Below are 26,798 nucleotides of genomic sequence, written 5' to 3'. Positions count from 1 at the left end.
GTCAATAGTCTATTGGGAGATTTTACTGTCAAATGCAAGAAAGATGTTGTCAACCAGAAACTCGAACATTTTGAGGGTTTCGTCTTCCGAATATTTCTTCTTTGATTTGGACACATTTTTCTTACGAAAAACGCTTCAGTATAGGTCACATCCACCGTCGTTCACCTTTATTTGAGAAGAGAGCTCTCATAAAAATGGAACAAAGGCGTTCCTTCGATTTAGAATAGGGTATGGTGGTGTCAGGATGGGAAAATTAAATGTTACTATACAAGAAATGCTTTTTAGAAGAGGATGTTGAAGATTGGTCAAAAGTTCCCTGGACTTCTTCAAAATTCACACACTATTAATTAGTCCTTCGTTAACGAAACAAAGAGCAGAAAACACCACGATAGACGAGAACAGTTCTACATTAGTGAACACGAAGTGCAGAAAACACCACGATAGACAAAAGAGTTCTACATTAGGGAACAGGAAGTGCAGAAAACACCACGATAGACGAAAACCGTTCTACATTAGTGAACACGAAGTGCAGAAAACACCACGATAGACGAAAACAGTTCTACATTAGTGGACACGAATCTTCCCCGAGGACTCATCAGTTATTCAAAGATAACATAAACAAAATAAAAAAAGCTATCTTTTTATTTTCAGTCTTTCTTCATTAACATAAAGTTTCCATTTTTTCCCCCTTCCAATGTTTACAGACAGAAAAATAACGAAAAATATCAGTTTGCCTGTCATAAAGCTTCCATCATCCAACAATTGATCCAGTCTTTCTGATAACACGGCCCCAGAACCAACAATTTCTTCTTAGATGTTTCACAAATGTTTATACTTCATGTGCTAAATACAAATTTCCAACGTTTATTCTATCGAGAATCCGTCAAAGATAACCTGAAGTTTGATTGGCATAAGGACCATATTTCAAATGGACTTTATTTCAAAGGGGCATTTTCAAACGCGTGTGATAAGATAATGTTACACGAGAGGTCTTCATTCATAACGTCATATCTTTTCGCGCGCTATAATGATTATCATCGTTCACGTATAATGATTATTGGAACAACGAAACGTCGTTGTGTTTCAAATGTTTGATTTTGATTTCGGAGCTGTAAATGTCTATAAAAGTCATTTGTTACAGTTTAAAGTAACTGGATGATTAATAAGGTTAAACAATATTTTGTCATGATAGATTAGTATCCATCATGGCATATTCAGAATAACGATGATTTACAGATTTTGATTAGTAATATGATCTGTATATGGCACATTTTCATGGCCTTTTTCAGTGAACGTTTTTCCACAAATTTCAAGTTAACTTGAAATGTTGACGTTTCTGCGGATGTACATATATATAAATTTGAAAATTTCAATATTGATTCATTGGGGATTTCCTATATTTTCATCTACTTACTTATATCAGAGACGTATATACTCCGTCATTAACTTAGGTCTCTGTTTATAGTGTACAATTTAATGTGTGTTTCCTGTCGAATTTTTATTAGCTGTTTGTAAGGACGTGATGAGTTAACAGCACTAGACTTAACCATGGCTGAACCTCCGTGCATTCTCCGCACGCTACTCTGTATCTTCTTCAGTGTTTTAGGGGTAGTAGAACTGTCGGGTAAGTAACACATTCTCGGCATGCTACTCTGTATCTTTTTCGGTGTTTAAGGGGTAGTAGAACTGTCGAGTAAGTTATACATTCTCCGCACGCTACTCTGTATCTTCTTCAGTGTTTTAGGGGAAGTAGAATTGTCGAGTAAGTTATACATTCTCGGCACGCTTCTCTGTATCTTCTTCAGTGTTTTAGGGGTAGTAGAACTGTCGAGTAAGTTATACATTCTCCGCACGCTACTCTGTATCTTCTTCAGTGTTTTAGGGGAAGTAGAATTGTCGAGTAAGTTATACATTCTCGGCACGCTTCTCTGTATCTTCTTCAGTGTTTTAGGGGAAGTAGAACTGTCGAGTAAGTTATACATTCTCGGCACGCTCCTCTGTATCTTCTTCAGTGTTTTAGGGGAAGTAGAACTGTCGAGTTATACATTCTCCGCACGCTACTCTGTATCTTCTTCAGTGTTTTAGGGGAAGTAGAATTGTCGAGTAAGTTATACATTCTCCGCAAGTTACTCTGTATCTTCTTCAGTGTTTTAGGGGAAGTAGAATTGTCGAGTAAGTTATACATTCTCCGCAAGTTACTCTGTATCTTCTTCAGTGTTTTAGGGGAAGTAGAATTGTCGAGTAAGTTATACATTCTCGGCACGCTTCTCTGTATCTTCTTCAGTGTTTTAAGGGTAGTAGAACTGTCGGGTAAGTTATACAATCTCCGCACGCTACTCTGTTTCTTCTTCAGTGTTTTAGGGGAAGTAGAACTGTCGGGTAAGTTATACATTCTCCGCAAGTTACTCGGAATTGTTCCGTTAAACGTTATTGTATTGACTTTTGATGACAGAAGAATTATTCACTAAATAGCCCGCAATTTACATTTGTTTCAGAAATTGTCTCTTTTAAAAGACCAACGTCTCAACGCAGCAATTACACTCTACCAATTGAGAACAGAATCGTCCACACATCTGAAAATGGCGTGGATGGAAACAAAAGGCAAACGTTTTCAGGCAATTCATGTACGCACCAGGCTGTTGAACAGGAGGAGGCGTGGTGGAGAGTAGACCTACAGAGACAAGTCACCGTAGAAAAAGTCCAAATATATTACAGAGACGAGGGATCTGTCTGGGGTAGGACAAGTTATTATTATACAGGAGATTAGATATTATTTAACGTCAACTATACTATATACTATATCTATTATATCAAGTGTGTTAAGAGATCTATCAATACACAATGTGGTTGTGAAACGGGTTTTCTACCTTTTTGCAAATGGTAGGTTCATAACATTTCTATCGATAGAATTAACCTTGTGATGCATATGTCTTTAACAGTAGAAAATATTTTGCTACCTACAAACAGTCTATCATAGAATTTAGACGCACGCTTATTTTTAAAAACCGGAATCCGGTTTACAAAACATTTTCATACATATACGTATATATCTAGTTTTGATAAAAATCGAACTCTCTAAGGTATAGTCAATAGTTACTGTAATGTATACAGTAGGAGATGATGAAATAACAAAGGATAGTCATTGTAAGGTTAATATTCTGCTTTTTCTCTGATGGATAGTATTCTCTCTCTTACTGATCATAGCAATATAGAGTATATAATAGGGACACTCATGTACTTCTCGCAGATGAGTGAAACATAGAGTATTGTTTAACAAAATAAAATCAAATAAATAAAACCTTCGTTTTTGCTAGAACGTCTTTACATAATAATATTTTCCATACACTTATATAGCGGGATGGAGAAACAGATTCGCTGGATACGAGATATACCTTTCAAACACTACAGAGAGAAACAGAGAAGATCGATGTTTCCAGGACAAATCGGAAAATGTAAACCAAATTCAAAGTATTGTCACCCATGAAGAATGCAACGGAACCGCGCAGTATGTTACAATATACAACACCAGAAACCAGCCAAAAAGACAAAACTGGTACAGTTCGTTCGCTTTCTTAGAACTATGTGAAGTTGAAGTGTACGGTAAGTATTCGTTTTAAGTTATCAACTTATTGAAAAAAATGAAGGTATATAAAGAACTTCTCTCCCCAACTCGAGACCACCTGTCAGGATGATGGAATGTCACGAGCACATACTTCTAAAATCGATCATGGCGACACTATAAAGTCCATGGCTTCAATTATGGACGAATTGAACGAATCTCGGCTCCTCACTTTTATCTCAGTAAAAGTGGACACAGAATGATAAAATCAGGGCATCAATAAACGCTCTTCAGTTAGTCTAGGTATAGGGTAAAAAACGAAGCTCCCATTTCAGCAAAGGTAAACACTTCCCTGTACGGAATACAAAGTGCAATTGAAATATATATCCATGTATGCTATTTCATAAGAATACCAGTGCCAGTTTATTCACAGACTGCTGACTAATAAGATACCGAATTCATGGACAGAATTGCAAATGTAATTACTTATACAACCACGTGTAGGAAGTTCAAGTTCTTCTGCCCACAAATCTGTGTCTTTTTTAACACTGGTACTTGGAGTATATATATTGTGAATGGGATTTTAAAATGTTTGTTTTATGACTTGTATTCCAAGTAACTGACCAAAACTATTGTTGGAGCTAATAACTTTATCAAAACAGAAGCAGTGCGATTTATGTTTTTAGGAAAGAAAAACTGCGCGAAAATGCGCGCAAAGCAGTCTTTAAATTTGAAAACTGTGTGCCTTTTTTCATTCGTTATACTGTCCTTGAATGCCGTGACGGTTGATAGGACACTAAACAATGTAAATCAAACCAATTGTAGGAGCAAATAATTGAGATTGATACATGTGGTATAATAACCTACATTCTATCAACACACATACATATATTATAAAAAATGTAAGAGGATTTTCACTTAGAAACGGACGAATTTCGATGTCACACCATGCTAACATGAACACAGTGTTCTATTTGTCTGACCTGGTATTAACGTCTGCATCATCTCTCTGACAGGATGTGAAAGCGGGAAATACGGAAACAGAAACTGTAACCACAACTGCTCCCCAAATTGTCCAGGTGGTGTCTGTCACCCAAGTTCGGGAAATTGTTTATGTAAGTTTAGAAAACATAACATAAGTAAACCGTTCACCAATTTTCATATCAAATGTTACAGTTCTCTTACTATGAGAATAATTTTAACAAAACTTTGAAACAGAAAGTAATTTACCGTGTCTTTTTACCATTTCTTTTTTCTTATTTCTATTTGATGACTACAAACAAGACTGTGATGACAACACATTTACCAACCATTTGGAAGAAAACTGCCTACCTTGTCCAGAAAGGTGTGCTGGTCAATGTGACCGTGCTGGAGGTTGTAATGGTAAAGTTGTGATAAGTTCTCTATAGTAGGAGGCTTTTCATGTCTATAACAAAAACAGGCAATGACCTTATCTTTATTTCGTTTAGTTACATAGAGGACATCATAAATCATTTATCAAGCTGATGCTTTGGTTTTTGACAGTTGATATTTCTTCGTATGAAATAGAATTATATGTGCAGTTAAATAAGGATGTTAGACATCTAAAACGGTTCCGTCATTACAATATTTATTATAAATGTATCTCAGAACACATAAATCCATTCGTTATTTATTTGCTTATCTGAGTGTCCCGCTAGCTGTTGGAGTCGTAAATGTGAGAAGTCCAATAGTAATTGTTTAAGTAAGTATGGTGAAATATTCATGTAGTTTTACGTAGTGTAGAAGTTGATCCAACAATATAACGAGTGTTCACAAATCCTATCATGTAATAAGTAATGAAGTCAGATAATATCATATATACATTTTCCATCAAAAGCAACAAGAAAATACCGATGTGTGAAATTAATCACGTTCCAAACTCAAACTAACAAAATACAAAAAAAGAGAAAGATATACATGGAGACTCCTGAAAATATACATGGAGATTATGATAAGGTGTTCCGGAAGAGTAAGCATCTTCTGTTTCATCGACGACACCTATCATGTAAATCATGGCCAAGTAATGTTATAATCTCAAATGAGATTAAGGTATACAACAACGGAGCAAGCAGGCAAACAAATGATCATCAAACACGTCCAGCTTCATATCGCAAAAAAAAAAAAAAAAAATAGAAAATCGTTCAATGAGATCATTATGACGACCATATATGAAAGATATTGCAATCCAAAAATGGAAATTGAAATCATACACCTATCATAAAGTTTAGTATGTTGGTTTCGTTCTGAGAAAAGATCGAGATAAGCGGCTGATGTGGAAGAGTTTGTCGTGTCCTTGATATCCAATGCTGCTCGGTATATACGATTTATTTAGATCCAAATGTAAAATTGAAGGACTTTGCAAGGTCTTTGTAACCTGTCCCAAGAATTGGAACTTTTCTTTATTGTATATTAGAAATATAGAATATAAAACTTCAGAGCACAATGACTACAGGTATTTGTTTGTCTTGTAACTAGATTAGTGGCTGTTGGTTAACGAGATTAGTTAAGCGTCTGTAGGAACTTATTAACGCAGCACTTTTCATCACAAAGTCGTCATTCTTATGTCATTTTGATTTGGAATACCATCACACTGTACTGGTATTAATGAAACCTATTTAAATTCAGATATATATGACGGTGGTAGCAAGGAATTATAATCATCGTTTACATTAGTACAAGAACAATAAAAGCCGAGACATGGATATTTTTGTGATGTAAACAAATATTTGGCAAGCTCATAGATATACGAGACTGACATAGTAGACGGTTTGTCTGGAACCCGGTGTTTTGGTAAGGTTTTGAATAATCCAATATTTAAAAAAGTAAACAGTTGCCAAGATGTAAATGTAGAAAGGGTTTGATCAACACCTTCCCCTTTCTTCCAAAATAAGGACTGAAAAGATACAAGTTATATGTTACAATACATACCATAAAAATATTTAATATACTGTAATCTTTACCTTATGTTGTATGTAGTCAACAAATGATACAAAAACTCTTTACAACTTGTATTTCGACAAAAAAAAAGTAAGCACACAGGTAAAATATATAACAAACTAAAAGTATTGCAGGAATATTGAGTTTGATAAACACAAATACTCTCAAACTACATATGCCACACATTCTTGACACATAAAATACAATTGTAAACACACAGTTTGAACACTAGGGTATACGGATACATAAATACTCTGTCCGCGCAAAGGGACACAACTCTCAACAAATCAATCCCCTTTACAGCAGCACGAAAGATAGTGACGCAATGAAAGCAGCACAACAATAATCTACGCAGCATAAAATAATCCAAACAGAATTCATCATGTTTCAAAGGCAAACATTGAGATGCAGATAATTGGTATCACATGGTATAGCTAAAAAGAGAGCTGCTGATAGACTATTAATATAAGGTGTACGAGGGCTGATTGAAAAGTTGTAGCCTCATATTTAAAGGTTTGAGTTGGCGGTAATATTCAGTATCTATACTATAGTTTCAACGATGTTTCAGGGCCACAATACCACTTTTAAAAAGTCCTTTTCATGACCATGAGCCTTCCACTGCATGTATGACGTGATTATTCGACCAAAAGTACTTTTCCAGCTGATGGAAGTCTTTGCCTTCTTTTGGCGGGGGGTAAACAAGGATGCTTTCATTGTTTAGTCTGTTGTTTGGCCTCGGCTAGATCTTCCGTAAGATTTGATTGTACAAGTTCCTGTGAAATCCCCAATGTACTGACTATATATATATATATCTGTATCTCGCTTGTCACCCATAACAATATCATGGACTTTATTGACTATTGATGGTGTTGCAACAGTGATAGGCCTTCCAAGATCGGCGTCATCCTAAATTTCATTGTAGCTTATAAAGGGGCGTTGTTCCCTAGCGGTGCTACCTTATTAGTTTGGATCTCTGAATGAACTAGCCCTTTCTTCTGCAAATTTTGAATCACAGTTCTTTTCAGCGACCTTGTCTATTTGTCAAAAAAGTCACCTGTCTTGTTAACTTAAAAGTGTTATCACTACGACATGAACACAATCTAAAATAGTAAGGGAATAGTAGAGCTGAAAAAGGAAATTCCTGCCAAATTCATTGATACAAGACTCGCAACTTATCAATCAGCCCTCGTAAGCTCTACAACTATGATGGTTATTAATAGGAACATAATTGGCACTGTTTGAATCTGTTTGGCGGTGTAACATTGAAAACGGAACCGCGATGAAAATGGACTCTTGGTCCGTTTTCAACTGGGTCAATTTTCAACGTTTCGCGGCAGTACCGCTCTTCATTCTTAAATAACTATGAATCAGTAATTGTTTTGATTTGTATATAGACTTATTACATGCTACTACACACATTGTTACATAACTTTCTTTAAGTCATATGACAGAACTCTTTTCGACACAGATGGACGGACATGATCGCACTAGTGGTACCATTACTTCTCAAATACTCGGACTCAGGTCGCATGGTGAAACGCGAGAACTTGATCACTTACATACTGAAACAAATGCGTCTGTGTAATGTGTCGTAACTTACGACACTAAAGTTTCACACAATCTGTACAAAAGCTGTTAATGCGTGATACCACTTAAATACGTACGATGTTAAAAGTTCGTTGTTATACTTTTACATTCATTATCACAGAATGCCAAGACGGATTCTTTGGATTGGAATGTTCGTATAGATGCCCGGCTAACTGTGGAAGTAGAAAATGTGAGAAGACATTCGGCGTTTGTTTTGGTTAGTATCGTGGAGATTTCACAAATAAATAAGTGTAATGTTTATTGATGAATCAGTAGTTTTTGATAGAATTTGATAGAAACCAATTATACATAAGCATCATGTTATGTATCTGTGTATAGAAATGCTTCGTGTGCACTTTTGTTTCAAGTTTTTACTTTTTTATTCCAAATGCTTTTTATTGTGTAGATCTTCTATAGAAACAGATATCTAATATGGTTAATGGGAGAAAACACCCACTGGTCATTTAATTCTGATCAAACAAACTTTATTTTTACAAGGATTCGATGATATAAGATATTTAAAACTCGAACATGTTAAAACAATGACTTCTCTCAATTTCGTGTTGTCTGATATTCACGTGATAAAACCAGAATGCCGTGTTTATTTGTTAAGTAATTTCAATAATCATGTCAAATATCTCGGTGGTTTCAGTTATCAGCTTAAATGACTCCATAACGATACAATACGACATCCTCGAGTGCTTATCTCTAGGTACACAGTTTTTACTAATTATGGCAGATCTTAATTCTACAAGATAAAGTCAAGTCTCTTTTCTACCCACAGATTGTCAAGTCGGATTCCATGGTGACAGATGCATTGATCCATGTCCATCTTCTTGCCTAACTAGAGAATGTAACAAGACGAGCGGTAACTGCCTAGGTTTGTATTGTAAAATGTAACCGATGTTTGCAGTAGTTCATTCGGTGCTAAACATACATAATTCAGTTATAAAGTGTTTACACAAATTATATAGTAATATCTATAGAGTTTTACCCAGTTGAAATGAGATGAAGTTATTCAATAAAGTCATTCTCTGGAAGAGTATAAGTTAAGGTCAGCCAATATAGTATGCTAATCAAATCATCAGATTTTGTTCGGGTTCATACTAATTTTAGGGGCTAATTGACAGCAATAGGAAAGTGAAATAAAACGTTTATTGTTAAAGTTCTTACAAATTCCACATTAAAGTGAAAATGCTGGTTTGTAGTTTCCCACCAAATAAGTATAATTTTTTTAAGAATTATAGGATTATGGAGGGCTTTTTCAAATGGGGTCATCAATTGAATCAATTTAACTTCTGCGAGACCATTTTTGTGAAATTGATGAAGTAGGTGGCAACGATTTCAGACAGGTGTATATAAATCACTTATCATATTTGATACTAATTTTGTAAGCAGTTCGTATGAGAAAACTGCATAAAAAGGTAGTGCATTGAGTGAAGAGGACAATTTATATCTGTTTAGTAGTCAGGAATGCCTAAAAGACGATGTCAATTTTCCCAATAATATTTGATAAAATTTCATTTCATAAGTGTAAAGTGAACATTTAACAACAACAAAGATGGTTGAAACGATTTATTGAGGGTCGATAAAAGCGTTAAAAATGTTCAAAACAGAATGTCCAGAAGGATTCTACGGACAAGGATGCGGTAAGCAGTGTCCAGATTCCTGTGGTAGTGGTGGATGTAAACTTTCAGACGGTACATGTAAAGGTTTGTATGGAAATACTTTCTATAATATTTTAGCTAAGGTAGACATACCTTAGAGTAGTGTTTATTCAATGTATTATTACATAACGGAAAAGACGTTGGTTTGGCGATCACTCTTGCCTGTAGATTAAGCAAGATTGACACTTCTTCAAGAAAGAGAGCATAAACGACTAGACGTTAGCCTGCATTTCCAATATTACTATTATACTAGATACATTCCTTGGTGAGCGAGTTTGTAATATAAACGACATCCTGACTCGTTCAACGATTGAGAGTATCAAAAACAACGACTCGTTTATAGAGTGGTAATATCAATTGTATCCACTGCTCTTCTTCTGAGCGGAATTATCAATAACATTCTGACTGGTTTGTCGAACGTGACTATCAATCACCTTCTGATTTGTTTGTCGAGCGGAACTATCAATGACATCCCGACTAGTTTGTCGAGCGGGACTATCAATGACATCCTGACACGTTTGTCAAGCGGGACGAAAATTGACATCATGACTCGTTAGTCGAGCGGGACTATCAATATATCCTGACTCGTTTGTCGAGCGGTAATATTAATTACATCATGACTCGTTTGTTCAACGGGACGACCAATGACATCCTGAGTCGTTTGTCGAGCGGGACTATCAACAACATCCTGAGTCGTTTGTCGAACGGGACTATCCATGGCATCCTGCCTCTTTTGTTGAGTGGGACTATCAATGACATCGTGACTCGTTTGTCGTACGGGAATATCGATGACATCATGACTACTTTGTATGGTGAAATATTTATGTAGTTTTACGTAGTGTAGAAGTTGATCCAACAATATAACGAGTGTTCACAAATCCTATCATGTAATAAGTAATGAAGTCAGATAATATCATATATACATTTTCCATCAAAAGCAACAAGAAAATACCGATGTGTGAAATTAATCACGTTCCAAACTCAAACTAACAAAATACAAAAAGAAGAGAAAGATATACATGGAGACTCCTGAAAATATACATGGAGATTATGATAAGGTGTTCCGGAAGAGTAAGCATCTCCTGTTTCATCGACGACACCTATCATGTAAATCATGGCCAAGTAATGTTATAATCTCAAATGAGATTAAGGTATACAACAACGGAGCAAGCAGGCAAACAAATGATCATCAAACACGTCCAGCTTCATATCGCAAAAAAAAAAAAAAAAATAGAAAATCGTTCAATGAGATCATTATGACGACCATATATGAAGGATATTGCAATCCAAAAATGGAAATTGAAATCATACACCTATCATAAAGTTTAGTATGTTGGTTTCGTTCTGAGAAAAGATCGAGATAAGCGGCTGATGTGGAAGAGTTTGTCGTGTCCTTGATATCCAATGCTGCTCGGTATATACGATTTATCTAGATCCAAATGTAAAATTGAAGGACTTTGCAAGGTCTTTGTAACCTGTCCCAAGAATTGGAACTTTTCTTTATTGTATATTAGAAATGTAGAATATAAAACTTCAGAGCACAATGACTACAGGTATTTGTTTGTCTTGTAACTAGATTAGTGGCTGTTGGTTAACGAGATTAGTTAAGCGTCTGTAGGAACTTATTAACGCAGCACTTTTCATCACAAAGTCGTCATTCTTATGTCATTTTGATTTGGAATACCATCACACTGTACTGGCATTAATGAAACCTATTTAAATTCAGATATATATGACGGTGGTAGCAAGGAATTATAATCATCGTTTACATTAGTACAAGAACAATAAAAGCCGAGACATGGATATTTTTGTGATGTAAACAAATATTTGGCAAGCTCATAGATATACGAGACTGACATAGTAGACGGTTTGTCTGGAACCCGGTGTTTTGGTAAGGTTTTGAATAATCCAATATTTAAAAAAGTAAACAGTTGCCAAGATGTAAATGTAGAAAGGGTTTGATCAACACCTTCCCCTTTCTTCCAAAATAAGGACTGAAAAGATACAAGTTATATGTTACAATACATACCATAAAAATATTTAATATACTGTAATCTTTACCTTATGTTGTATGTAGTCAACAAATGATACAAAAACTCTTTACAACTTGTATTTCGACAAAAAAAAAGTAAGCACACAGGTAAAATATATAACAAACTAAAAGTATTGCAGGAATATTGAGTTTGATAAACACAAATACTCTCAAACTACATATGCCACACATTCTTGACACATAAAATACAATTGTAAACACACAGTTTGAACACTAGGGTATACGGATACATAAATACTCTGTCCGCGCAAAGGGACACAACTCTCAACAAATCAATCCCCTTTACAGCAGCACGAAAGATAGTGACGCAATGAAAGCAGCACAACAATAATCTACGCAGCATAAAATAATCCAAACAGAATTCATCATGTTTCAAAGGCAAACATTGAGATGCAGATAATTGGTATCACATGGTATAGCTAAAAAGAGAGCTGCTGATAGACTATTAATATAAGGTGTACGAGGGCTGATTGAAAAGTTGTAGCCTCATATTTAAAGGTTTGAGTTGGCGGTAATATTCAGTATCTATACTATAGTTTCAACGATGTTTCAGGGCCACAATACCACTTTTAAAAAGTCCTTTTCATGACCATGAGCCTTCCACTGCATGTATGACGTGATTATTCGACCAAAAGTACCTTTCCAGCTGATGGAAGTCTTTGCCTTCTTTTGGCGGGGGGTAAACAAGGATGCTTTCATTGTTTAGTCTGTTGTTTGGCCTCGGCTAGATCTTCCGTAAGATTTGATTGTACAAGTTCCTGTGAAATCCCCAATGTACTGACTATATATATATATCTGTATCTCGCTTGTCACCCATAACAATATCATGGACTTTATTGACTATTGATGGTGTTGCAACAGTGATAGGCCTTCCAAGATCGGCGTCATCCTAAATTTCATTGTAGCTTATAAAGGGGCGTTGTTCCCTAGCGGTGCTACCTTATTAGTTTGGATCTCTGAATGAACTAGCCCTTTCTTCTGCAAATTTTGAATCACAGTTCTTTTCAGCGACCTTGTCTATTTGTCAAAAAAGTCACCTGTCTTGTTAACTTAAAAGTGTTATCACTACGACATGAACACAATCTAAAATAGTAAGGGAATAGTAGAGCTGAAAAAGGAAATTCCTGCCAAATTCATTGATACAAGACTCGCAACTTATCAATCAGCCCTCGTAAGCTCTACAACTATGATGGTTATTAATAGGAACATAATTGGCACTGTTTGAATCTGTTTGGCGGTGTAACATTGAAAACGGAACCGCGATGAAAATGGACTCTTGGTCCGTTTTCAACTGGGTCAATTTTCAACGTTTCGCGGCAGTACCGCTCTTCATTCTTAAATAACTATGAATCAGTAATTGTTTTGATTTGTATATAGACTTATTACATGCTACTACACACATTGTTACATAACTTTCTTTAAGTCATATGACAGAACTCTTTTCGACACAGATGGACGGACATGATCGCACTAGTGGTACCATTACTTCTCAAATACTCGGACTCAGGTCGCATGGTGAAACGCGAGAACTTGATCACTTACATACTGAAACAAATGCGTCTGTGTAATGTGTCGTAACTTACGACACTAAAGTTTCACACAATCTGTACAAAAGCTGTTAATGCGTGATACCACTTAAATACGTACGATGTTAAAAGTTCGTTGTTATACTTTTACATTCATTATCACAGAATGCCAAGACGGATTCTTTGGATTGGAATGTTCGTATAGATGCCCGGCTAACTGTGGAAGTAGAAAATGTGAGAAGACATTCGGCGTTTGTTTTGGTTAGTATCGTGGAGATTTCACAAATAAATAAGTGTAATGTTTATTGATGAATCAGTAGTTTTTGATAGAATTTGATAGAAACCAATTATACATAAGCATCATGTTATGTATCTGTGTATAGAAATGCTTCGTGTGCACTTTTGTTTCAAGTTTTTACTTTTTTATTCCAAATGCTTTTTATTGTGTAGATCTTCTATAGAAACAGATATCTAATATGGTTAATGGGAGAAAACACCCACTGGTCATTTAATTCTGATCAAACAAACTTTATTTTTACAAGGATTCGATGATATAAGATATTTAAAACTCGAACATGTTAAAACAATGACTTCTCTCAATTTCGTGTTGTCTGATATTCACGTGATAAAACCAGAATGCCGTGTTTATTTGTTAAGTAATTTCAATAATCATGTCAAATATCTCGGTGGTTTCAGTTATCAGCTTAAATGACTCCATAACGATACAATACGACATCCTCGAGTGCTTATCTCTAGGTACACAGTTTTTACTAATTATGGCAGATCTTAATTCTACAAGATAAAGTCAAGTCTCTTTTCTACCCACAGATTGTCAAGTCGGATTCCATGGTGACAGATGCATTGATCCATGTCCATCTTCTTGCCTAACTAGAGAATGTAACAAGACGAGCGGTAACTGCCTAGGTTTGTATTGTAAAATGTAACCGATGTTTGCAGTAGTTCATTCGGTGCTAAACATACATAATTCAGTTATAAAGTGTTTACACAAATTATATAGTAATATCTATAGAGTTTTACCCAGTTGAAATGAGATGAAGTTATTCAATAAAGTCATTCTCTGGAAGAGTATAAGTTAAGGTCAGCCAATATAGTATGCTAATCAAATCATCAGATTTTGTTCGGGTTCATACTAATTTTAGGGGCTAATTGACAGCAATAGGAAAGTGAAATAAAACGTTTATTGTTAAAGTTCTTACAAATTCCACATTAAAGTGAAAATGCTGGTTTGTAGTTTCCCACCAAATAAGTATAATTTTTTTAAGAATTATAGGATTATGGAGGGCTTTTTCAAATGGGGTCATCAATTGAATCAATTTAACTTCTGCGAGACCATTTTTGTGAAATTGATGAAGTAGGTGGCAACGATTTCAGACAGGTGTATATAAATCACTTATCATATTTGATACTAATTTTGTAAGCAGTTCGTATGAGAAAACTGCATAAAAAGGTAGTGCATTGAGTGAAGAGGACAATTTATATCTGTTTAGTAGTCAGGAATGCCTAAAAGACGATGTCAATTTTCCCAATAATATTTGATAAAATTTCATTTCATAAGTGTAAAGTGAACATTTAACAACAACAAAGATGGTTGAAACGATTTATTGAGGGTCGATAAAAGCGTTAAAAATGTTCAAAACAGAATGTCCAGAAGGATTCTACGGACAAGGATGCGGTAAGCAGTGTCCAGATTCCTGTGGTAGTGGTGGATGTAAACTTTCAGACGGTACATGTAAAGGTTTGTATGGAAATACTTTCTATAATATTTTAGCTAAGGTAGACATACCTTAGAGTAGTGTTTATTCAATGTATTATTACATAACGGAAAAGACGTTGGTTTGGCGATCACTCTTGCCTGTAGATTAAGCAAGATTGACACTTCTTCAAGAAAGAGAGCATAAACGACTAGACGTTAGCCTGCATTTCCAATATTACTATTATACTAGATACATTCCTTGGTGAGCGAGTTTGTAATATAAACGACATCCTGACTCGTTCAACGATTGAGAGTATCAAAAACAACGACTCGTTTATAGAGTGGTAATATCAATTGTATCCACTGCTCTTCTTCTGAGCGGAATTATCAATAACATTCTGACTGGTTTGTCGAACGTGACTATCAATCACCTTCTGATTTGTTTGTCGAGCGGAACTATCAATGACATCCCGACTAGTTTGTCGAGCGGGACTATCAATGACATCCTGACACGTTTGTCAAGCGGGACGAAAATTGACATCATGACTCGTTAGTCGAGCGGGACTATCAATATATCCTGACTCGTTTGTCGAGCGGTAATATTAATTACATCATGACTCGTTTGTTCAACGGGACGACCAATGACATCCTGAGTCGTTTGTCGAGCGGGACTATCAACAACATCCTGAGTCGTTTGTCGAACGGGACTATCCATGGCATCCTGCCTCTTTTGTTGAGTGGGACTATCAATGACATCGTGACTCGTTTGTCGTACGGGAATATCGATGACATCATGACTACTTTGTATGGTGAAATATTTATGTAGTTTTACGTAGTGTAGAAGTTGATCCAACAATATAACGAGTGTTCACAAATCCTATCATGTAATAAGTAATGAAGTCAGATAATATCATATATACATTTTCCATCAAAAGCAACAAGAAAATACCGATGTGTGAAATTAATCACGTTCCAAACTCAAACTAACAAAATACAAAAAGAAGAGAAAGATATACATGGAGACTCCTGAAAATATACATGGAGATTATGATAAGGTGTTCCGGAAGAGTAAGCATCTCCTGTTTCATCGACGACACCTATCATGTAAATCATGGCCAAGTAATGTTATAATCTCAAATGAGATTAAGGTATACAACAACGGAGCAAGCAGGCAAACAAATGATCATCAAACACGTCCAGCTTCATATCGCAAAAAAAAAAATAGAAAATCGTTCAATGAGATCATTATGACGACCATATATGAAGGATATTGCAATCCAAAAATGGAAATTGAAATCATACACCTATCATAAAGTTTAGTATGTTGGTTTCGTTCTGAGAAAAGATCGAGATAAGCGGCTGATGTGGAAGAGTTTGTCGTGTCCTTGATATCCAATGCTGCTCGGTATATACGATTTATCTAGATCCAAATGTAAAATTGAAGGACTTTGCAAGGTCTTTGTAACCTGTCCCAAGAATTGGAACTTTTCTTTATTGTATATTAGAAATGTAGAATATAAAACTTCAGAGCACAATGACTACAGGTATTTGTTTGTCTTGTAACTAGATTAGTGGCTGTTGGTTAACGAGATTAGTTAAGCGTCTGTAGGAACTTATTAACGCAGCACTTTTCATCACAAAGTCGTCATTCTTATGTCATTTTGATTTGGAATACCATCACACTGTACTGGCATTAATGAAACCTATTTAAATTCAGATATATATGACGGTGGTAGCAAGGAATTATAATCATCGTTTACATTAGTACAAGAACAATAAAAGCCGAGACATGGATATTTTTGTGATGTAAACAAATATTTGGCAAGCTCATAGATATACGAGACTGACATAGTAGACGGTTTGTCTGGAACCCGGTGTTTTGGTAAGGTTTTGAATAATCCAATATTTAAAAAAGTAAACAGTTGCCAAGATGTAAATGTAGAAAGGGTTTGATCAACACCTTCCCCTTTCTTCCAAAATAAGGACTGAAAAGATACAAGTTATATGTTACAATACATACCATAAAAATATTTAATATACTGTAATCTTTACCTTATGTTGTATGTAGTCAACAAATGATACAAAAACTCTTTACAACTTGTATTTCGACAAAAAAAAAGTAAGCACACAGGTAAAATATATAACAAACTAAAAGTATTGCAGGAATATTGAGTTTGATAAACACAAATACTCTCAAACTACATATGCCACACATTCTTGACACATAAAATACAATTGTAAACACACAGTTTGAACACTAGGGTATACGGATACATAAATACTCTGTCCGCGCAAAGGGACACAACTCTCAACAAATCAATCCCCTTTACAGCAGCACGAAAGATAGTGACGCAATGAAAGCAGCACAACAATAATCTACGCAGCATAAAATAATCCAAACAGAATTCATCATGTTTCAAAGGCAAACATTGAGATGCAGATAATTGGTATCACATGGTATAGCTAAAAAGAGAGCTGCTGATAGACTATTAATATAAGGTGTACGAGGGCTGATTGAAAAGTTGTAGCCTCATATTTAAAGGTTTGAGTTGGCGGTAATATTCAGTATCTATACTATAGTTTCAACGATGTTTCAGGGCCACAATACCACTTTTAAAAAGTCCTTTTCATGACCATGAGCCTTCCACTGCATGTATGACGTGATTATTCGACCAAAAGTACCTTTCCAGCTGATGGAAGTCTTTGCCTTCTTTTGGCGGGGGGTAAACAAGGATGCTTTCATTGTTTAGTCTGTTGTTTGGCCTCGGCTAGATCTTCCGTAAGATTTGATTGTACAAGTTCCTGTGAAATCCCCAATGTACTGACTATATATATATATCTGTATCTCGCTTGTCACCCATAACAATATCATGGACTTTATTGACTATTGATGGTGTTGCAACAGTGATAGGCCTTCCAAGATCGGCGTCATCCTAAATTTCATTGTAGCTTATAAAGGGGCGTTGTTCCCTAGCGGTGCTACCTTATTAGTTTGGATCTCTGAATGAACTAGCCCTTTCTTCTGCAAATTTTGAATCACAGTTCTTTTCAGCGACCTTGTCTATTTGTCAAAAAAGTCACCTGTCTTGTTAACTTAAAAGTGTTATCACTACGACATGAACACAATCTAAAATAGTAAGGGAATAGTAGAGCTGAAAAAGGAAATTCCTGCCAAATTCATTGATACAAGACTCGCAACTTATCAATCAGCCCTCGTAAGCTCTACAACTATGATGGTTATTAATAGGAACATAATTGGCACTGTTTGAATCTGTTTGGCGGTGTAACATTGAAAACGGAACCGCGATGAAAATGGACTCTTGGTCCGTTTTCAACTGGGTCAATTTTCAACGTTTCGCGGCAGTACCGCTCTTCATTCTTAAATAACTATGAATCAGTAATTGTTTTGATTTGTATATAGACTTATTACATGCTACTACACACATTGTTACATAACTTTCTTTAAGTCATATGACAGAACTCTTTTCGACACAGATGGACGGACATGATCGCACTAGTGGTACCATTACTTCTCAAATACTCGGACTCAGGTCGCATGGTGAAACGCGAGAACTTGATCACTTACATACTGAAACAAATGCGTCTGTGTAATGTGTCGTAACTTACGACACTAAAGTTTCACACAATCTGTACAAAAGCTGTTAATGCGTGATACCACTTAAATACGTACGATGTTAAAATTTCGTTGTTATACTTTTACATTCATTATCACAGAATGCCAAGACGGATTCTTTGGATTGGAATGTTCGTATAGATGCCCGGCTAACTGTGGAAGTAGAAAATGTGAGAAGACATTCGGCGATTGTTTTGGTTAGTATCGTGGAGATTTCACAAATAAATAAGTGTAATGTTTATTGATGAATCAGTAGTTTTTGATAGAATTTGATAGAAACCAATTATACATAAGCATCATGTTATGTATCTGTGTATAGAAATGCTTCGTGTGCACTTTTGTTTCAAGTTTTTACTTTTTTATTCCAAATGCTTTTTATTGTGTAGATCTTCTATAGAAACAGATATCTAATATGGTTAATGGGAGAAAACACCCACTGGTCATTTAACTCTGATCAAACAAACTTTATTTTTACAAGGATTCGATGATATAAGATATTTAAAACTCGAACATGTTAAAACAATGACTTCTCTCAATTTCATGTTGTTTGTTATTCACGTGATAAAAACCAGAATGCCGTGTTTATCGGTTAAGTAATTTCAATAATCATGTCAAATATCTCGGTGGTTTCAGTTATCAGCTTAAATGGCTCCATAACGATACAATACGACATCCTCGAGTGCTTATCTCTAGGTACACAGTTTTTACTAATTATGGCAGATCTTAATTCTACAAGATAAAGTCAAGTCTCTTTTCTACCTACAGATTGTCAAGTCGGATTCCAAGGTTACAGATGCATGTTTCCATGTCCATCTTCTTGCCTAACTAGAGAATGTAACAAGACGAGCGGTAACTGCCTAGGTTTGTATTGTAAAATGTAACCGATGTTTGCAGTAGTTCATTCGGTGCTAAACATACATAATTCAGTTATAAAGTGTTTACACAAATTATATAGTAATATCTATAGAGTTTTACCCAGTTGAAATGAGATGAAGTTATTCAATAAAATCATTCTCTGGAAGAGTATAAGTTAAGGGCAGCCAATATAGTATGCTAATCAAATCATCAGATTTTGTTTGGGTTCATACTAATTTTAGAGGCTAATTGACAGCAATAGGAAAGTGACATAAAACGTTTGTTGTTAAAGTTCTTACAAATTCAACATTAAAGTGAAAATGTTTCCCACCATATAAGTATAATTTTTTTTAAGAATTATGTTAAACATATGATTATGGAGGGCTTTTCAACGGGACCCCAAACGGGGTCATCAATTGAATCAGTTGAACTTCTGGAGACCACTTGTATGATATTGATGAAGTAAGTGGCAACGACCTCAGACAGGTGTTTATAAATCACTTATTATATTTGATACTATTTTTGTAAGCAGTTCGTATGAGAAAACTGCATAAAAAGGTAGTGCATTGAGTGAAGCGGACAATTTATATCTGTTTAGTAGTCAGGACTGCCTAAAAGACGATGTCAATTTTCCCAATAAAAGGGCCGGTTTCCAAAACGGCCCCTTCTCTGATTCAAATTTCCTGTTGGTGGTGCATTGCCCATGCCGTTTTGTTCACAAATCTAAAAACTATAAAGATTTAGGTCACTTGGATTGTTTTTTATGGCTCCTCAAAGTTGTACCTTTCAGAAGCTGTCTAAGTGTTGATAAAATGTGCATGTTATGTAAAATATTAATGAAAATCTAATCAAATGATAGTCACCGTAAAGAATACATTCATTCATGGCATGATTGTGACAAAAAAATCATGTTTCCATCGCGCCATTTGGCTGTTTTATGGAAGAAACAATCTCAAAAATGCCATTTTCGATGATAACATTTTAGACTAAAAACTGTGTATTTTAGAGAATACACCCTTTTATGGGCATCGGATGCAAACCAATTTTTATCCTATTAAATAGTACGTAATATGCTATTGATGAGAGGAAAAATCATCAAAATGTAAGTGGTGGAACATTTTCAAATGTTGGGTTGAATTAGCCTCTAGTTGAATTGCCGATTTTCGACTTTCTTTAGATAATTAACAAAAAAAACGAGAGTATTTGTTCGGTATGTTGAGAATATGTACACAGATATGAAAAAAAGTGAGAGAAACACTTTTTCATAAAAAAAATCCAAGATGGCTACTTCGCAAGTCCCCGTGGTTGAAGACATTGGCTGACAAATAGACAGAACAACAAAGAAAACGTGTTCCTTATGATTTTGGTTGGTTTTCGCATTTACGGGAGTGTTCATAGCTACGGGCGATTGTATAAAACCTATATTTATAAGTTTGGTTAGTCACATGGTAACGGGGATCTTTCATATCAGCCCCAAACATACTTTCGACATATGCACTCTGTTGCCGCATGGAAAACTATTTCAAGTTTTGTCGGAATTTCTTTACCTGTGGTTGTAATGGTCGAGGGTTTTTCAGCGTCCTGTAATACCCAAGGTAGTACAAGATACTGGAGATGTGCGCACACATTCCCATCGTTCTCTCTCCAACTGGGCACTGGCAGTAGTAGTCCTTTATTGGGGCCTCAACATCGGGTGAAACGGTGAACCGTATCCAAACGTTATATTTCGTTTGGCTTTTGTGTCGAGAATGTATTTGACATCGGAGAAGGTCTGGGGAGTGCTGGTAAAGCCACACCTCATAGTCGCCGTCATCACTTAAATGTTTGGCGATGTAACCAGGAGCCAGAGATATCTGATACGTTCCACACGTAATGGTTCTCAAGTAATCAAGATCAAGACGGGGAAACAGTACTTTATTTATTTATTTTTTTTACACATCAAAACTGTCATGAAAATCTCCGTTCTGATATTCAATATAAAAGTTTGTATATAATAAGCTATATAATAGGGTTTCAGACAAGGCTGTTACTCATTTCCCCTTTTCTTTCAATTTACAACCACATTCAGGCGGCGATATGAGAACGTTCCACCACATGGAATTAGCTGATTTTTGGTACACATATGAAACAAGTAAAGCTCTATCCGATTTTCTGATGGAAATTTGCACCTAAAACTATATAAAGGGAGAAAATTGCAAATTTATGGCATTTTTCTTCATAATTGTGTCTCTGCAAGTGCATTTTCATCCGAGAATATTTTTTTTTATGTTTTATGAATAAACACGATGTTTTGGAAATATTTATCAAAAGAAATTTATACTACGTTGCGAATTACAACTTCGAGATAACCTTCTTTTATTTACGAACTTATGTCTTTGATACTGACATTGACAACTTTATAAAAATACATTTTCACTGAAATTATAAAATCTGGGTGTCGGAAAGATGTAACATTATTTTTCGGAAAAGAAAAAAACAGTCGTTGAGCTAGATAAGAAATTATACGGGGGCAGGCTCCTATGGAGAATTAACATTACTGGAAACAGGCCCTTTGATAAAATTTCATTTCATTAGTGTAAAGTGAACAAACGATTTATTGAGGGTCGTTAAAAGCATTAAAAATGTTCAAAACAGAATGTCCAGAAGGATTATACGGACGAATATGCGGTAAGCAGTGTCCAGATTCCTGTGGTAGTGGTGGATGTAAACTTTCAGACGGTACATGTAAAGGTTTGTATGTAAATACTTTCTATAATATTTTAGCTAGGGTAGACATACCTTAGAGTAGTGTTTATTCAATGTATTATTACATAACGAAAAATAAGTTGGTTTGGCGATCCTGGCCTGTAGCTGAAGCAAGATTGACACTTCTTCAATAAAGAGAGCATAAACGACTAGACGTTAGCCTGCATTTCCTTCTTTTGTAATAAGTTATTCAGCAAATACATTGTAGTAAGTTTCCTATCATTATTACTAATATAGATACATTTTTTGGCGAGCGAGATTGTCCATAACATTTAAACGACATCCTGACAGGTTCAACGATTGAGAGTATCAAAAACATCGACTCGAGTAAAGAGTAGGAATATCAATAATATCCATAACTCTTCTTCTTAGCGGGACTATCAATAACCTCCTGGTTCGTTTGTCGAGCGGGATAATCATGACATCCTGACTCGTTTGTCGAGCGGGACTATCAATAACCTCCTGGTTCGTTTGTCGAGCGGGATAATCATGACATCCTGACTCGTTTGTCGAGCGGGACTATCAATAACCTTCTGACTCGTTTGTCGAGCGGGATAATCATGACATCCTGACTCGTTTGTCGAGCGGGACTATCAATAACCTTCTGACTCGTTTGTCGAGCGGGACTATCAATAACCTTCTGACTCGTTTGTCGAGCGGGATAATCATGACATCCTGACTCGTTTGTCGAGCGGGACTATCAATAACCTCCTGGTTCGTTTGTCGAGCGGGATAATCATGACATCCTGACTCGTTTGTCGAGCGGGACTATCAATAACCTTCTGACTCGTTTGTCAAACGTGACTATCATGACATTCTAAATCATTTGTCGAGCGGGATAATCATGACATCCTGACTCGTTTGTCGAGCGGGACTATCAATAACCTTCTGACTCGTTTGTCAAACGTGACTATCATGACATTCTAAATCATTTGTCGAGCGGGACTATCAATAACCTCCTGGTTCGTTTGTCGAGCGGGATAATCATGACATCCTGACTCGTTTGTCGAGCGGGACTATCAATAACCTTCTGACTCGTTTGTCGAGCGGGACTATCAATAACCTTCTGACTCGTTTGTCGAGCGGGATAATCATGACATCCTGACTCGTTTGTCGAGCGGGACTATCAATAACCTTCTGACTCGTTTGTCGAGCGGGACTATCAATAACCTTCTGACTCGTTTGTCGAGCGGGATAATCATGACATCCTGACTCGTTTGTCGAGCGGGACTATCAATAACCTCCTGGTTCGTTTGTCGAGCGGGATAATCATGACATCCTGACTCGTTTGTCGAGCGGGACTATCAATAACCTTCTGACTCGTTTGTCAAACGTGACTATCATGACATTCTAAATCATTTGTCGAGCGGGATAATCATGACATCCTGACTCGTTTGTCGAGCGGGACTATCAATAACCTTCTGACTCTTTTGTCGAGCGTGATTATCATGACATTCTAAATCATTTGTCGAGCGGGACTTTCAATGACATCCTGACTCGTTTGTCGAGTGGGACTATCAATAACCTTCTGACTCGTTTGTCGAGCGGGATTATCATGACATTCTAAATCATTTGTCGAGCGGGACTTTCAATGACATCCTGACTCGTTTGTCGAGTGGGACTATCAATAACCTTCTCACTCGTTTGTCGAGCGGAACTATCAATGACATCCCGACTAGTTTGTCGAGCGGGACTATCAATGACATCCTGACACGTTTGTCAAGCGGGACGAAAATTGACATCATGACTCGTTAGTCGAGCGGGACTATCAATACATCCTGACTCGTTTGTCGAGCGGTAATATTAATCAACAACATCCTGAGTCGTTTGTCGAACAGGACTATCCATGGCATCCTGCCTCTTTTGTTGAGTGGGACTATCAATGACATCGTGACTCGTTTGTCGTACGGGAATATCGATGACATCATGACTACTTTGTTGGGCGGGACTATCAATGAAATCCTCATTGTTTGTCGAGCGGAACTATCAATAACCGTCGACTCGTTTGTCGATAGAGAATATCAATGACATCCTTACTCGTTTGTCGAGCGGGACAATCAATGACATCATGATTCGTTTGTGGATCGAGAATATCAATAACATCCTGACTCGTTTGTGGATCGAGAATATCAATGACATCCTGCCTGTTTTGTCGAGCGGGACTATCAATGATATCCTGACTCGTTTGTCGAGCGGGACTATCAATGACATCCTGACTCGTTTGTCGAGCGGAACTATCAATGACATCCTGAGTCGTTAGTCGAGCGGGACTATCAATGACATCATATTTTGTTTGTCTATCGGAACTATCAATGACATAATGACTCGTTTGTTGAGTGGGACTATCCATGACATCCTGACGTGTTTGTCGAGCGGAACTATCAATGACATCCTGAGTCGTTAGTCGAGCGGGACTATCAATGACATCCTGACTTGTTTGTGGATCGAGAATATCAATGACATCCTGCCTGTTTTGTCGAGCGGGACTATCAATGACATCCTGACTTGTTTGTTGAATGTGATAATCAATAATCTTCTTACCTCATTGATCGTCTGCCAAAGGTAATTTTATCAACCGTAAAATTTCCCTGTCAAAAATGGAAAATTTACAATAGGAAAATCACAGTTAACGTATAACGTAGAGGTAATCTGTAGGTTCAATTGAAGCAAACTGATCAAAGAATCAGTCTTGTCATTGATTTCCAATTCTGACATGTATATATGATATTGTACAAATAATCAAGAGGTTAGCACCTTCCAATACAAATTTATAATTACATGTAGATAGAATTTAGCCAAATTTATAATTACATGTAGATAGAATTTAGCCAAATCATGAATTTTACAACTGTAATGTTCCTCCTCGATTCATCAGTGATGTTAAGGACCTAAATCATGAAAACTACTAGACAACTGCGGAAAAAATCAAAATGTGGAGGTGCCCTTACCGAAATACTCAGTCAAAGTCATTATTCGTTTTTAATACTGCATTATTTCATGGCGATGTCAATAGCATATTTATACATATGCAGTTCGTTATTAGAATCTAATGAAATCTTGCGTGCAGGTTACGTCAAACCTGGGCGACAAAAGTGCATCAACAGTGTCTATAATCGCCAAGGATGTTGCAAAAGATTTCCAAGGCACGAGTTTCTTTCAAAACAGATCTAAAATCCGATACGTTATAGCCTTGTAATGAATTACACTTGTTCGTCTCGGTCTTTTTAGATCTGTAGGAATTACTTAAATATAACAATGTTTCCTGTCCTTTTTACGCAATGGTCAATGCAACAAAATATTGGATGTTCCAATTATCGTCTTCACAGATCAAGAACCTGAGGCCACATCGAGTATCACTTGCACTGATCAAAATGAAACAGAAAGAAAGACAAATGGATCTGTTACCATTCCAGTCCTTTCATCTGTAGTTGGACTGTTAGCGGTTCTATTAACGGTGTCCACAATCTACATTAAGTGAGTTTCTTTTCTAAACACATTAAATATACATTGTCTACTTTCCTCAAGTCATCAATGTTTTATAAACAATGTGAAAAATCTCTTTTCCATTTATATTAGGTTGAGGATGAAACTTACACCAACCAGAGAAAATGACAACACACAAGGTATTTATATGCAGTCAAGAACAACTAGATTGTTTCATTCATTATAAATATTAATTTGTAGTTTAATCAGAGTTAAAATACCAGGTATATTAAACACAAAACATTTACACAGAAATGTTACATTAACATTGATGATAAAAGTACTCTTACCGTTTATAGAAGTGAAATAACTATCTTTATTTTCTGTTTTACAGATAACAACTATACAACTATCAACACAATGGAACTACAGTCACCAAATGTTTATGAAGAACTGGCGGGACCAAACAATGACATCTAACCAAGCTTTTGTTCAATATTTTTCATCCAGAGAATCAGCTACGATCGTGACAATTGATAAATGGTGGCGTGTTTGTGCATTTCGGTATCATTTTCTATTCACAATGTGATGTGGTCATCATTTCTACTATTATACAAATATTGTGACGTGTCTGTGTCAATTTGAAAACCTGTTTTTAGACTTCATATATATAGATGATACTCCGCTTCTTTTTATTATTATCTTTTTTTTGTTTTAGTTTTTTTTCTTATATCACTTAAATTATAATTATAGACCCTCTTTTGAGCTTTGCTTTACCTTAGTTAATAGAGTGAAAAGCATACTTGGCCTATGATCTTTGGCTATGATACTTTGCTGATATGTATTCTTTTATGTTATTTAATTGTTTATGAAAATATTGTGCGTTCTTTTTAGAGTCTTTTTAGCGAATCTGAAAAGACCTTGACCTAACATTACAAGTACCTCATAATTTTCTTCTACGCAAATTGAGGACAGAAATGTGTTCAGATTTGTATGAAGAAATGAAGGCCTGTTTTAATATGATGTTGTAAATCTGTTTTTATTTTTTCATGATTGCCATGAAGGGTCACGCAGGCA

The 26,798-nt window shown here is 36.0% G+C and overlaps 1 protein-coding gene across 1 annotated transcript; it reads left to right on the top strand.

Annotated features, from left to right (window-relative positions):
• The first annotated feature begins 1,548 nt into the window (after nucleotides 1-1,548).
• Nucleotides 1,549-26,471, top strand: LOC132557658 (cell death abnormality protein 1-like). Its single transcript, XM_060222178.1, has 17 exons — nucleotides 1,549-1,624; nucleotides 2,496-2,735; nucleotides 3,355-3,600; nucleotides 4,576-4,674; nucleotides 4,844-4,942; nucleotides 8,226-8,321; nucleotides 8,889-8,984; nucleotides 9,721-9,816; nucleotides 13,516-13,611; nucleotides 14,179-14,274; nucleotides 15,011-15,106; nucleotides 18,800-18,895; nucleotides 19,464-19,559; nucleotides 22,188-22,283; nucleotides 25,625-25,772; nucleotides 25,875-25,921; nucleotides 26,116-26,471. Exons 1-17 carry the CDS (start codon nucleotides 1,549-1,551, stop codon nucleotides 26,199-26,201), a joined length of 1,905 nt encoding a protein of 634 aa, XP_060078161.1. The 3' UTR covers nucleotides 26,202-26,471.
• Nucleotides 26,472-26,798: the final 327 nt, after the last annotated feature.

This window comes from Ylistrum balloti, unplaced genomic scaffold (genome assembly GCF_031769215.1).
Source record: "Ylistrum balloti isolate Yb309-2 unplaced genomic scaffold, AGI_CSIRO_Ybal_v1 Utg370706, whole genome shotgun sequence".
Classification (NCBI taxonomy): domain Eukaryota; kingdom Metazoa; phylum Mollusca; class Bivalvia; order Pectinida; family Pectinidae; genus Ylistrum; species Ylistrum balloti.
This window is presented reverse-complemented; position numbering and strand designations above follow the sequence as displayed.

What these genes read in the sequence shown, in the direction of transcription:
- LOC132557658 (XM_060222178.1), top strand. Translation starts at nt 1,549, where the DNA reads ATGGCTGAACCTCCGTGCATTCTCCGCACGCTACTCTGTATCTTCTTC. An exon ending in AAGTTCGGGAAATTGTTTAT is followed by an intron (nt 4,675 to 4,843) that starts GTAAGTTTAGAA and finishes ACTACAAACAAG; the next exon opens with ACTGTGATGACAACACATTT. An exon ending in GTGTCCACAATCTACATTAA is followed by an intron (nt 25,773 to 25,874) that starts GTGAGTTTCTTT and finishes CATTTATATTAG; the next exon opens with GTTGAGGATGAAACTTACAC.